Genomic DNA, 15405 nt, shown 5'->3' with positions numbered 1-15405 from the left:
AGAATGAGCACTGTTTTGAAACTTCCTACCAGATTAGAACCGTATATGACTGAGCGAGACGGCACAGTGGTTAGCACACTGGACTTGCATTTGGGAGGATGACAGTTCAAACCTGAGTCCGGCCATCCAGTTTTAAGTTTTCTGTGATGCCAGGATGGTTCCTTTCACAGGACATGGCCAGTTTCCCTCCCCACCCTTGATGCAATTCAACCTTTTGCTCCATCTCTAATGACCTCAATGTTGACAGGACATTAAACCCAGTCTCCCTGCCATTTCCTTTAGAACTGTGTATCAGACACAATACCTTTCCGATGAATGAGACTTGCTACCGATAAAACAGTACAATAAGTTATCGCAAGGAAAAGCACGACTACTGTGTGAATCTATTATTTATTTTCATGTGGCAAGCCAAGTTGAGAGATGACATGCATTTTAAAGGTTGCACTGTGAATGCAGTAACTTCAGAAGAGGAAGTAACTGAGTGGGTGTGATATCGAAGTTCTGTGCATCACTAGTCTTCTTTGGAAAAGCATGTCATCCCAGAAATAAATGACTTACTAAAACAATGACAGTATAGAGTTTGGAAGATAAATGAGAACTGTAATGCAAACAGTATTCTGAGCTGTCAGTAAGAACTATCAAACTGAGATTTACATACCCATTCCGAATTATGAGGCGACTGGTAAGAATCAAATATTTGTTGTATTACATTTTTGTTTTATCAAAAACAGAAAAGCACTGTCATATCTGTTTCATGATATTTTTATACTGTGCTCAACCACTGCCTTGCAAGGTGCTCTACTGATGCTGTGAAGAAGTCCATGTTTTTTGTATCCACACTCAACTAATGGCAACCAGAATAGTATTTAGCATTCAGTGTTCAAGATACGTGAGTTAGAAAGAGAAAAGGGACCCCTTGTAAAATAAATAAAATTTTCAGTACAAGCAGAAACATTTGATAATATCTGTAAATTTATGTCATTCTGTACATGCTCATATCGATTTGAAAGTAGTTTGAACCCAACAGCAGTCAATAATACTGTTAAATGCAACTGACATCAGTCTTCTGAAAATGGACCTCTTGTTTTTATGGAATAACACTGGTACCATAAGAGACTGCTTTTCAAAATCTCTCGGCTGTGTGTGCAATGTTTCACAAAATAGCATCACCAAAATTTTAGAGGCATTTTATTGAGCTCAGATAGTTTTGTATAAAAGAAGAATATTTTGTCATTACAATGATACCAAACAAGATAAGTGGACCCTTTTTATATCAGAGTTATAAATGCCTACAGATGTTGCCAATATGCAGTTAGCCATAAAACAGAATAAAAGAACCAATACTTTGCCAAAAGAAAGCAGCACAGAGTTCACTAATTTCTCTCAATTTGGGGCCAATTTATTTGGTTTTAAATTTGTGAACATTGCAATGTACTATAGGTCTGAAGAAGTTAACCTTGTAATATGAAATGTTAATTTGAAAAACTCTGTACCATTTGGCAAAGGACAGTCAAAGAGTAACATATATGCAGAAACTGTTTCTAAATATGTCCAATTAAACAATGGTAATAAAGTGAAACTTTAAAATGCATTACCTCAAAGTATCTATTGTCAATCGCAAATATTGAACATGTCATAACTCACTCAAATTTATTTAAAGTAGGAGAATAATGAATGAAAACATACACAAGATTCATTCTGGAAAGAAACCCTGTGCTGAGGCTACACCATTTCCCCACAATATACTTTCTGCAGGGGGTGTTAATTCTGCAAGGTGTGTGAGGGAACTGTGACATCTGCAAATTAGAAGAGATGCACTGGCACAAGAGAAACTGCGAGGGTGGATGTTGGATTGTGTCCAATTAGTTGGTAATTTAGTGGGTGTACCAAAAGCTCAGCAACATATGTTGTTAACATTAATGTAAAGTTCACCATCTTTACTGAAAACTGTGCAATCTTTAAAGAAATTTTCTTCACAGTTCTTATACTACAATAGATCAATTATACATAAAATATAAATTTCAAATTCAGTCAAGAGAATAAAATGTTTTTAATCTTACCTGAAAAATATTTGATAAGTCTCGAAGATTGAAGATGTAATGAAATTTTAAGGCCGTAGGAAGAAACATTGCTGCCATTTTTTGGTGTAACGCCAGTGCTGCTTTCACTAGTGCTGATGAAATCTTGCAGACATTGTTGCTGAATTTAAGTATTGGATTTGCCAAGTGTTGACTGAGGATTGAGTGATAGATGTGAAACAGTGGTTCATCAGATGGGAAATTCACAGCAAAGACACAGAAATGTCGCTGAAGTCTAGGATTGATTGTAAAACTTCCTGATGTTGGGTTCATGCATGAGACGTACTGACAGTTGTGAATATCCTTAAGTGTCAATTTGTTGCGATCATACCAATGGCAGTAATCAAAATATTGCCGTATTAATGTATGAGGCTGTACAGTGCCGTATGCATCCACTTCTGGCATGTTCATGTCATCAATGAAATAAATCATTGTCTTATTTCCAGGTGGTCCAAAGTTGCGTCCTGCTTTCTTCTCCAATGGTTTTTCCAGAACTTTCTGTAGCATTTCGGATGTCGTATAAAAGTTGAAAGGTACATTGGTAATAACATAGTTCTCTGACAGACTTCCTAATTTATCAGCTACAATAACACTTTTGCCTGAACCAGACACTCCGACAAGCATAAGAGGTAACCTCTTTTGCATCAATAGATCCATAAAATAACGTATTCTAGTAGTTTCATTTGTGGATACCAAGAATGACTGCAAAAAGAAAAACATGTTCTTGAGCATTCTGTAAAAATAAACAATATTATCACAATTATTTTTCATTGTGATAATAGGACAGAGAAAATTAGAATGATAGCTAACCTCTCAGAGTGTCCTTTATGTGTAAAATAAGAAGAGTTCATATTCTTTAGTTATTAAAGAATGAAAAAAGTTACTTAGAATGCAAACAAGAAGAATGACAAAAACTTTAATTATTAAAATATATGGCATTCAGTAGCAGCTAAACAGGGCAACAACAAAAAGTGGAAGTTCAAGCTCTGGCAAAGATAGGTACCAGCAGCTCGTGCTTTCTGAACACTTGTTTCCACAACAAGGTTCCATGTCACGGCTTTCTTCCTTTTACACGTTATAAATTATTGTGTATTTCTGTAATTGTTAGCTCCTGTAGATCAGTGGTTGCTATACAGCATCGAACATAACTGAAATTAATTGGTTTCTTGTGTGTAGTAGTCTTGTGTATCCTTCAGGAGTAGTAGACAATAATCAAAATTGGAGGACCACTGGAATTTTCATCTAAATGCATGTAAAGCATTATATTAAGTAATGCAATATAATCCGCTTGTTTGCTAAGCTCAAAACTACATCCTCTTAACTACTCATTGCCACATATATTGGAAAGATGTTAAGTCAGTACTGGTCTACCATTTCCAAATAGACACAAGACTAGGCCATTAAGTCGCCTTACACAATTCCATAAAATATAAAGAATAATAGTAATAATGTTAAGACTGGTCGGGAAGTTGACCTTATATTGCACCACTTCCGACTGTGGAATCTGGTGCACCTACCATGCCTGCTTCAGCCTCATGATAACTGTATCCCCAGCTGTACTGAATAGTAAGCTGTCATGTTTATTGAAAGTGCCTCCTTAGATTATTTTTTGGTAATAACTTGTCTTTGGAAAATTATCTTAATTAAGATGGCAACTTACAGCCCAGTATAGTTTAGGAACCGGTCATTGTGAGGCTGAAGCAGAAGTCGCAAATGTGGAATGTAAAGATTCTTATTTGTCAATGGGCCTAACACCACTGACATCACAGCCATTAACGTGGAAATGTAAGGAAGGGACCACCAACCATACATTAGGAAGTTATCATTTGAGAATGGACAAGTAATACTGAGTCAACACCTCACGGGAGCTCAAGAAATTTTATTGAGAGTAATAATGTTCAGTTAGCTTATTATATCCGAATGAAGGTTCATTTTAGAAGACACATAAAATTTCAGAATGACTGGCCAGCATTTACTTCACATAGCAAAATTCCTGTACTGCCAATAAGATATATGGAAGCAGAGAAAACTACCTAGTGTCCATTTAAAATTACTCGATAGTTGGTGTCTGTGATGGCCACTACAGTGTTGCCACATCAGTTGCCGGGTATCCCTCAGTTATAGGTAACACACAAACATGGCAAGTCACTTCACAAATGTTGTTAACATGTAATGAGGAGCAATGTTGGACGCGACCACCACAAGGTATGTCAGAAATGCAAGATACACTGTCAAAAGCTGGTTTTAAGTGACTTATGACTGAATAGCAGCAGGAGATGAATTTTGTAGCCCTGAATTTAAATTCACACCCTAAGCTAACCACAACCTTGTGATGTGTAATGTAGCCATGAAAGTGATGGTCAACAATCTGTGGCAAAGCTAAAATCACAATCGCTCTGTTCATGGCAATTAAAGCTAACCTCTATGGGCAAACTCAAGACAGAAAATATTCACTTTCGATGCTAAAAGCCACTGTAACTTCATGCTTATCACTGGTTACCAGAAACTATCCTCTCACTGGCTACACCAAGCTACCATGCTACCAGATGATGAGCAGTCTTTGTTGGCACTTAGTTGCAGATTGTAGATGACACAGGCAAATTTCAGATGAAAAAAGAATGATAGGTAGAACAATAAGAGCAAATAAAAAAGTCAATAAAAAGATCAAACGATGTGGCAAAGAAATACAAATTTTTAAAAAAATTAAATTTAAACCAATTAATTGAATAATAGTGAAAATCAAACTCTTTAACTCTTTTGATTAGATTTAGAAATAAAAAAAATTCACAACATTTGATGAGTTTCAAACCTATGACCTTCCACATACTCTAACTATTACACTAAAGTAGAATGCTGACTGAACTTGTTATAGTTTTGGCTTCACCCAGTTGCAACGATGAATTGCAGCCTTCAAAAACTGGCTTTCCACAATGTCGTGCGAAGCTTATCTAATGTAAGCTGATCTCTGTGATTATAATAACCACATTCATGATGCTGAACTGCATTTTATGCAGAAGAATCCAGTAATGTTTAGTTAGTACTGTGTATGAAACGTATGTATTTCATTAGCATCATTATGCGTGTGTGCTGTTTGTGGTGTGGTTATCACATATGATGAAATACAAAATAGAAGTGTCAGATACATGACTTGGGATCCAAATACATTACGAAAGAATGCCACACAAGGAACTGAAATTGAACTGACCAATTGTTGTGGCAGTTTGGCAATGATGAACAGTTCGAGTAGAAAGTTCAGCACTCTGATTGGAGGAAACTAATTCCAATGCATGAAGTGTCAATTTTAATCAAGGAATAGTTTGTTTCTCAGGGAGGACAGAGAGGTACTCTTCGGAAGCTTGAAAAAGAGGGATAGGTCAGTCCAACACTAGTTGAGAGGATGGGAGAGATAAAGATGAAGGGGAAGGTGTCAGAAAGAGTAGGATGTCTAAGTACTGTGCCAGTTTCAATTAAAGATGATAGAATTACAGAGTGAGAAGTAAAGATCAATTACGAGAAAAAGAAATAACTACTAGTCATCATCATCATCTTGGACAGTTTCCAGCCTCTGGCTGAGACTGTTTGGAACATAGGCCTCTCTGTCACCTTCTGTCTTGCCACCATCTCTCCATCTTCACCTTGGTCCAGTCTTCTCCTTTCTTCTGGATGCATTTCTCCACCCCTTTCAGCCATCTGTCTCTCGGTCTTCCTCTTGGTCTCTTTCCTTCCAGTTTCACCTTGTGTATCCTCCTCCATTTGCTTAACATGCCCATACCATCTCAGTCTCGATTTCTCCATCTCCTCCTGTAATGGTTCCACATTCATTAACTCTCTGATCCTCTCAGTTCTTAATCTGTTTATCTTTGTCACTACAATACTGTCTCTCAATAATTTCATCTCACTAGCTTGTACTTTGCTTTTCTCTCTTCCTTTCATAACCCAGGTTTTGGAAGCATATGTCAGGATCAGGTCATACTATGACCGGTATATAACATCTTTACTGATTTGGGGTACATCCTTGCTCCATATTGGGCTTCTGACACTCTTCCAAAATGCTTCTGCTTTTCTCCCCCACTCGTTTACTTCTCTGTCGTTTTATCCATCTTCCTGCATCAGGCTTCCTAGGTACTTGAAACTCTCCACTCTCCTCAATCGTTCCCCACCAATTGTTATTCCAGTTGTTCCTTCCTCCTTTGTTCTTGTTGTGATAATCATCTCAATTTTATTTATACTAAATTTCATCCCATGTTCTTGTACTGTTCATTCCGATATGTCCAACTGATGTTGTACTTCCTCCTCCTTATTTCCCCAAATCATCAGAGCATATGCAAACACCATAGCTTTCATCTTTTCTTCACCAATTACTTGTGCTACTGTACTCATTATATCATCCATCACTACAATGAAGAGTAATGGTGAAAGTGCACTTCCCTGCCTCAAGCCATTCTTCTGTTCAATCTAAGCTGATTTCTCTCCTTCCACTTCCACACAGCTCACATTTCCTTGGTATATTTCCCTTATCCTCCAACTAATCTGCTTTGCTACTCCTCTGTTCTCCAGGGCTTTCCACACTGTTCTTATAAATGCACTATCATATGCTTTTTCAATGTCCAGGAAGGTCATTAGTAGATCAATTCCATATTCATAGTGCTGTTCCTGCAATGTCTTGCAGCAAAAATTAGATCCAGCGTGGAACTTCCTGTTCTGAAGCCATGTTGCTCTTCTCTCATCCCTCCTTCTAATTTTCCTCGAATTTGTGCTTCCAAAATTTTCTCAAAAATCTTTGCACAATGACTCATTAATGTTATCCCCGGATAGTTCTTGCACTGTTTTCTATTTCCATTCTTAAAGATTGGGATAACTATTCCCTTCTTCCAGTCTTCTGGGATCATCTTGTGGCTCCACACAATTTTCAATACTTGATATAGCCATTGTATCCCCACCTCTCCTGCTGCTCTCACTATCTCTACACTTAGCTCATCCAGACCTGGTGACTTCCCTCCCTTCATCTTGCCCAATGCCTCTTCCATTTATCCCTATGTACGGTCTTTTCCTATTTGCTACTTCTCCTCTTTTTCCCCTTGGCTTGTTCCTCGTCATCCAGGTCTCCATTCAGGTTTAAGAGTTCTTCAAAATACTCATTTCACGTATTCTTTACTTCCTCCTTATTCTCTACATCTTGGCCAATTTTGTTCATCATTCGGGCATAATATGTCCTTTAGTAACTACTAGTATACTTAGTAAATTAGTGCCACTTGTGGTGATGTATGTGCAACTTCCAGAATCTCAGGAGCAAAAAAAAATATGAAAAATGAAGACAATCTTATAGAACATGTCAAAGAAAGGTAATGGAGTTCTTTCCATGTTCCCCAGATTTAACAATATTGTACAACCAAGCACACAAAGTAACATAAAGGATATTATGTGCTGGCAGTTTCAGGGTAAACTGAAATAGTTTCCACAGCAGTTCACTATTATCGGACTATCTAGATACTGGTTGTTGTCATTCAAAGTGACTGTCAGTTCTATCAAAAAGAATACTCTCCTGAGTAAACTAAAGTTACAAGGAGACAGAATGGCTGAACAGTATTCACTTCCACAAGAAAAAAGTCCAAGTACTTGTGACAGATACATTTAAAAGTAGGAAAAAAAAATTACCAAACTTTTGCAGTAACCTGCTGCCCACAGAAGACACAAGTTGGGCCACTATGGAAAGCACAGTGTGGACTGACATTTAAATGGCGTGCCCAAAGCTACCCGAGGTGGCCGCCAGGGGCAGCACTGTCACCAACCGCAGCCACTTGGACTGCTGTGTGTACACAACATGAAGCAGTGATACAAGACTGAGACAGCATCTTCAAAAGGCTATACATGGGGCTTTGGGCTCTAAGTCTTCTATTTATTTGAGACTTGTAATTACCTTCACTGAGCTCTTGTTGTTGTGGTCATTTTGTGACTCTGCCTTCACCCAATAAATTTGTATTTCTTTTTATGCCCATGTGTTTCCTTGTGTTCATAGTTAGAGCACAAGTGGTGACAGGCAAGGGTCAAATTTTTGTGTGTTTCAAATTCTGTGGATTTCTGCCATTTTGCTCTTCCAATGAGGCTTGACTCAAGTAACTTCTGTAACAACAGCAAGTGCATATGGCCATGTTGGAACATTTGTTAGCCTCACTGATGCAGGCTCCACTGCCAGTTGTTCATCTGCCACCATTTCCACCCTGCGATGAATCCATGGAAGACTTACGATAAGTGGCTTCGTCAATGTTTTGCAGCTTTCTGAATGATTGAAAAGGAGGTCCGAAAGCTCATGTCTTATCATGGACAACCTCATATGTATCACATCCGTGTCAGTTAATTCCTCTAAATAACCATCATTTTTTGTTTTGATGATATGTGTAGTTTGCGTCCACCTATAACCACAAGTGTACAAATTACTCTGCATGTTAAATTCTACCATTGTCATAAACAGCCACAGCAATCATATTGCAACTGGGCATCTAAGCTTCATGGCCTGTCATAAGTGTCAGTTTGTCATGGCAAAGTATCAGGAGTCATATGCAGGTGCCATGACCAGATACATGATTATTCATTCAGGTCCAGATTAGGAGATGTGTCAATGTGCCCTTCAGCTTGAGGACCCTACGCTGGAGGAGGTTTTGAATATTACACAGTCATTCGACATCTCCTGTGCCGTGGGCCACCAACTAGCATCTTCGAGTGACATCACCATTGTTGACAGTGTGCAACCCCAGATCATGGAGCCAAGCGCATTGGGGGGACAGGTTCTAGCCACAGAACAAACAAGCCAACCGGCCCAATGCGGACAAACATGTCATCGGCAGCAGGAACAGCGAATGCCACGTAATTCATGCCCCTCTTGTTTCAAACAGCATGAGCAGGTGGCCTGCTCCAAGGGCTGCACCTCTTGCCACAAATGTAAAGAAAAAGGTCACACATCAGGGATATTTAAATCTTTGTCCACCCATGAAAAATTGCAGGACTCAATGGGCATCAATTTCATACCATTTTGTTATTGTGTTCAACTTTGCCATCAGGTCACAACATTAACTGAATTGTGGGTGATGGTTCAGCCATTACTACTACAAGTCAACAGGGAGGGTTACTGTGTCCTAGCTCAACTCTCATACATATACCAGTCTAGGGTCCCCACCATTGGCACACAGTTTACTGTCAATTCTAAGGTACGACAAACAGCAGATTCCTACTCATGGTAAATTTACACAATTTATAACTCAGTTGCCTGTAAGATTAAATAGTTGGTGGTCAGTTATGTGAGTACTGAAAATTTGTTTGGGTTAGATGCCTTTACTGCTTTTGGTTTTTCCTATCATGAATGTGGTGCATCTGGTGTCAGATCAAGTGCCATATCACAAACTGGATTCTTTGTAGTCTGAGTTTTCAGATCTGTTTGCCCCAGGATTAGGCTGTGCAAATAACTTCACAGTACACACGGGAATTGAACACGGGCCCTTAGGATTGACAATCTGCCACGCTGACCACTCAGCTACCGGGGGCAGACAGTGTATTAGTGATCATAAAGAAGCTAACTGGTTGGGTTTGGTGCTGTGGTCACCTCAAGGACAACAATGCATAGTTGGTCATCAACACTTACCCCATTCCTTGAGTGGGGGAATTTCCCACAGAACTGGCTGGGGGTCAATTCTTTCCAAAAATTGACTTGGCCGAAGGCTAGCTTCAGAGTCCACTGTATGAGACACCAAAACAGTTGCTTGTGGTTAATATGGCTTTATGCCTTTTTCAATATCAATCACTAATGTTTAGGGTTGCTTGTATACCTTCCATCTTTCAACATTTTTTAGGACAGGTTATGTTGGTTGTCCTTCTTTACATTAACTGCCTTGACGACATCATCATGACAGATGCTAACACAGAGGATCACCTACATTATTTCTGTTTCCCAAGCTGTGAGCCTCAAATGTAATCTCACTAATTCTCTCTTTGCCAGCATTTCGTCGTTTATTTGGGTCATGAAATTTCCTGGCAGGGTGTGTGTCCCACAATATAACATCTCACCACCATTACAGCTTTGCCCCATGATGTATTTTCACTTATGACACATGCAATTTCGGTGAGTGCGTGTCCATACAGTTCATAGGTCCACTTGTAGAGGCCACCTGGGTCTGCCCCCGGTACGCTCTGATGAACCGCCAAGGAAACAGCTTTATTAAAACAATAAAAAATGAGTGTTCAGCCTATTCTTTACACTATTACTGTTGTCCAATCAATGTGTTCAATGCTACGCACAACCTGTATCTTACATGTTGCTCTATAAAGTACTTTGTTCCATAAATAGTGTTTGTTCTAGTTGTAAAGTGGGTTACGGATGGAAAAAACCCACCGTGGTTTAACAGCGCAGTTCGCAGAATGCTCAGGAAGCAAAGACAGTTGTACTCGCGGTACAAGAAAGATTGGGAGAATGAGGACAGGCAAAAGTTAGTAGAGATTTATGCTGCTGTAAAAAGAGCAATGCACGAAGCATACAACCACTACCACCATCATACCTTAGCAAAAGATTTTGCTGAAAACCCAAGAAAATTCTGGTCTTACGTAAAATCGGTAAAGGGGTCAAAGGCTTCCATCCAGTCGCTCACTGATCAGTCTGGCCTGGCAACGGGAGCCAAAATTTTAAATTTAGCATTTGAGAAATCTTTCATGCAGGAGGATCGTACAAACGTACTGCCATTTGAGGCTCGTACAGATTCCCGTATGGAGGACATAGTGATAGACATCCCCGGGGTAGTGAAGCAGATGAATGAGTTAAAAATAAATAAATCGCCAGGTCCTGATGGGATTCCAATTCGGTTTTACAGAGAGTACTCTACTGCATTGGCTCCTTACTTAGCTTGCATTTATCGCGAATCTCTTGCCCAACGCAAAGTCCCGAGCAACTGGAAAAAAGTGCAGGTGACGCCTGTATATAAGAAGGGTAAAAGGATGGATCCTCAAAATTACAGACCAATATCCTTAACATCGGTTTGTTGCAGGATTATTGAACATATTCTCAGTTCCTTGAGACAGAGAAGTTGCTGTCCATGCATTAGCACGGCTTTAGAAAGCATCACTCCTGCGAAACGCAACTCACCCTTTTTTCACATGATATCTTGCGAACCATGGATGAAGGGTATCAGACGGATGCCATATTCCTTGACTTCCTGAAAGCGTTTGACTTAGTGCCCCACTGCAGACTCCTAACTAAGGTATGAGCATATGGGATTGGTTCCCAAACATGTGAGTGGCTCGAAGACTTCTTAAGTAATACAACCCAGTACATTGTCCTCAATGGTGAGTGTTCATTGGAGGTGAGGGTATCATCTGGAGTGCCCCAACGAAGTGTAGTAGGTCCGCTCTTGTTTTCTATCTACATAAATGATCTTTTGGATAGGGTGGATAGCAATGTGCGGCTGTTTGCTGATGATGCTGTGGTGTATGAGAAGTTGTTGTCGTTGGGTGACTGTAGGAGAATACAAGATAACTTGGACACGATTTGTGATTGGTGTAAAGAATGGCAGCTAACTCTAAATACAGATAAATGTAAATTAATGCAAATGAATAGGAAAAAGAGTCCTGTAATGTTTGAATACTCCATTAATAGTGTAGCGCTTGACACAGTCACGTCGTTTAAATATTGCAGAGCGATATGATGTCGGACAAGAATGTAATGGCAGTTGTGGGGAAGGCAGATAGTCGTCTTCAGTTTATTGGTAGAATTTTGGGAAGATGTGGTTCATCAGTAAAGGAGACGGCTTATAAAACACTAATACGACCTATTCTTGAGTACTGCTCGAGTATTTGGGATCCCTATCAGGTCGAATTGAGGGAGGACATCGAAGCAATTCAGAGGTCAGCTGCTAGATTTGTTACTGGTAGGTTTGATCATCATGCGAGTGTTACAGAAATGCTTCAGGAACTCGGGTGGGAGTCTCTGGAGGAAAGGAGGCGTTCTTTCCGTGAATCACTACTGAGGAAATTTAGAGAACCAGCATTTGAGGCTGACTGCAGTAAAATTTTTCTGCCGCCAACTTATATTTCGCAGAAAGACCACAAAGATAAGGTAAGAGATATTAGGGCTCGTACAGAGGCATATAGGCAGTCATTTTTCCCTCGTTCTCTTTGGGAGTGGAACAGGGAGAGAAGATGCTAGTTGTGGTACGAGGTACCCTCCGCCACGCACCGTATGGTGGGTTGCAGAGTATGTATGTAGATGTAGATGTAACAAACTTGGAAACAAGGATGGGATCAAGTTTGTCATAGTAAGAACAAACATGAGGTATAGAGCAACATGTAAGACACAGGTTGTGCGTAGCACTGAACACATTGACTGGACAACAGCAATACAGCATAAAGAATAGGCCGAGCACTCATTTGCGATTACTTCAATAAAGCTGTTTTTCATAAGTGAAAATACACCCCCCCCCCCCCCCCCCCCCTTCATCTAATCTTCCTGAACTTCAGGCATTCCTCAACAACATGGCATACTATTGTAAGTTTATTCCCAGAGCGGTAATTATTGCCTACCCACTGCATCTATTACTGCAGAAATGTTCTCCTTTTGTTTGATCTGTAACTTAAGAGCATGCTTTTGTGCAGCTTAATGATAGCCTTCACTCTGTGTCATGTTTTACAATATTCTATAGGGACCTGGCCACGCTGCCACAGATGATCACCTACATTACTTCTGTTCTACAGGCTGTGAGCCTCAAATGTAATTTCACTAATGGGTGCGTCCAAGTACAGGATGGAAGTGGTCCTGGCCCAACACCATTCAGATGGCTCTGAACAGTCTATTACCTTTGCACCAAAAACACTCAACTAGCTCAGCAACTTTATTCTCAGGTGGAAAGAGATGTTCTTGCTATTGTCTAGGCCTTAAAAAATCCATTCATAGTGTAAAATTTCATTTAACTACTGACCATAAGCCTTTGGTTTCTCTGTTTAGCCCATCGTTGTCCTTGCCAGAGAAAGCCACTCGTCATCTTCAGCACTGGGTTCTGTTCTTGTCCCAATACAATTACAACATTCATTTTTGTCCCAAGTCGCAACATACAAATGAGGATGATCTGTACTGGCTCCCCATGGGACTTGACGCCTCATTTGACAAGAAGTAACTGCTTGGTTCTCACCTGGATGTCGAGGCAAGGAACATGGTGGATGTCTTCTCCATCACCAGTTCCCCTGTTGCCTCTGCTGTGGCAGCAGATCGGATGCTCTGGTGCAAGTTGTGCACATGGTACAACAGAGGTGGCCAGGATGTCATTGGGCTGGGTATTGGACCCACTCTGCAATTATTAAACACTGTGTCAGTGCCTCTCCCTCTTGTCGGTGGAAGGATTCATTCCCTGTGTGGTGGTTCTGGTGGCTATGTGGCAGGAGGTCCTCCTGACATTTGGGCCACTGGGGGATCTCTTGCATAAGAAGGAAGATGGACACAGAGGCCAAAAGTCTGCCGAGTTCCTGCACAGCTATCAGCAATTGATGCTGCTCAACCTCTTGCTGCCAAGCAGGTGTCCCCCAGCGGCACCAATTTCATTGACATCTGTGCTCAGCATACCAGGCTGGGTCTGGGGTTTTAGGTGGTGTCCTCAAGGAATTCCAGTCATTGTCCATAACCAGCACAATCACCACATCTTCATGGTTCACACTGAAGATCATATCATGGCATGTCACCAGAGCCAGTTGTGTCCCAGGATGGGTGTGGGTCCCTCTACTCAGGCTGTGGGTTTCCATCTCATTCTTCATCAGCCCTGGCCACTCCAGACAGCCCTGACCATGTCCACCTTCCCCAGCAATGGGTGATGCGTTTGCTGCCTGCTATGAGTGCCAAAACCTCCCACTGCGCTGAGCATATGCTGCTGTCAGCAGGGACAGTATTTGTTTCTCTCCCCAGAGCCTCTCCTCCCCAGTCCACCATTGTCTCTTGTTGTGGAATCTGACGTCCAGATGGCTCCTGCCCCCTATTGCTGGTCCTGTCCACTAGTCACCCGTTGGTCCATGGGTGATGGGAGTGCCCTCATCCCAACCACTTTTGTCCATACACACTGATCGGGGTGGACTGGGAATTTTTCGCACATTTGACTGCCACCCCCAACATTGCCACAGACACCATGATATTCTTTGCAGAAACAGCATCACAGACTGCGGCACCTGGTCACTACCTTGGCAAGGAAGGAGGAGTGCTGTTACCTGCCATTTACTAGACCTACCATTCACAGCAGACACATGTGGGGCCACTACGGAACGCATAGTGTATGCTGACATCCAAACGGCCTGCTGCCATGGACAGCACCATCACCAAACAACAAGAAGCCAGCAACACAAGATGAAGACAGCATCTTCATAAAGCTATACACAGGCCTCCGGGATCTCAGTTGCTGCGTGTTGAAGACTCGTAACTACCTCCACTGAGTTCTTATTGTTGTCACTTCATGACTCTGCCTTCATTGTATTCTTGTTGATGTCACTCCATGACCCAATAAATTTGTATTTCTTCTATGTCTGTGTTTTCTTTGTGTTCCTAATTAGATCAACTGTCAGAGTTGATAGTTCCTATTTCAAGGAGGAAAGAGGAATACACTGGAGAAGCTTGGAAAAAAGGGGTAAGTCACTCAGGTCCCAAGTTGAGAAATACCCACCTTCAGCGAGGAACGAGGTGACAAACAGGAAGAGAGAGATGCCAGAGAGAGTATGAGGTTAAATGCTGCATACTGGTAAGCACACTTCCACCTTCAGTCCAAAGATATTATACGGTCAGAGGAAAAGAACAGGAATGAGAATTCAAATAAAAAGTGCAATTAAAAACTAGGAGGAAATAGAGACACAGAAAACTTCTTGAAATGCATTTTCCTGCTTTTGGTACCATGTGTAGTTTGCTGAATAAATGTCATTTTGGAGAATAGTTTTAACTTTTGGGCAAAGTTCTCCTTCTGAAGTAGAAAGTACACACACATCCCTAAGGACTTTGTCTGAAAGCTTAAATATTTTAGCAGTCTTTTTCAGTATGCCTGTCTGCAACTCAAGGCCTTAGTCCTAATGGAAATTCTTTCACAATAAAAATGCCTTGCATCTTATCCCAAAAATGATGTCAACAGAGATGTTACCACTGACAAAAAATTCAATTGCCTCCCTTCCTCAATTCAGACTTGTGAGTAAGTCTTTTATTATCATTTTTTATATTTTTTAAATATGTACTTTCTTCCTTTTCCCTCTTCTGCTGCCCTGTAAAATACTTTTAGATTTGAAAATTCATGCGTCAATATTTTCTTTTCCTTTTGTTGTTATTCTGCCCACA

General features: G+C 40.7%; 1 protein-coding gene across 1 annotated transcript in view; it reads right to left on the bottom strand.

The window, feature by feature from the left end:
• The window catches only part of LOC126458230 (dynein beta chain, ciliary-like), a 477648-nt gene that overhangs the window by 77103 nt on the left and 385140 nt on the right, over positions 1-15405 (bottom strand). Inside the window, exon 28 of the mRNA XM_050095128.1 lies at positions 2061-2780. Coding sequence (XP_049951085.1) covers positions 2061-2780 — 720 coding nt within the window. The remainder of the gene's footprint in view (positions 1-2060; positions 2781-15405) is intronic.

Source organism: Schistocerca serialis, chromosome 2 (genome assembly GCF_023864345.2).
Source record: "Schistocerca serialis cubense isolate TAMUIC-IGC-003099 chromosome 2, iqSchSeri2.2, whole genome shotgun sequence".
In the NCBI taxonomy this organism is placed as follows: domain Eukaryota; kingdom Metazoa; phylum Arthropoda; class Insecta; order Orthoptera; family Acrididae; genus Schistocerca; species Schistocerca serialis.
This window is presented reverse-complemented; position numbering and strand designations above follow the sequence as displayed.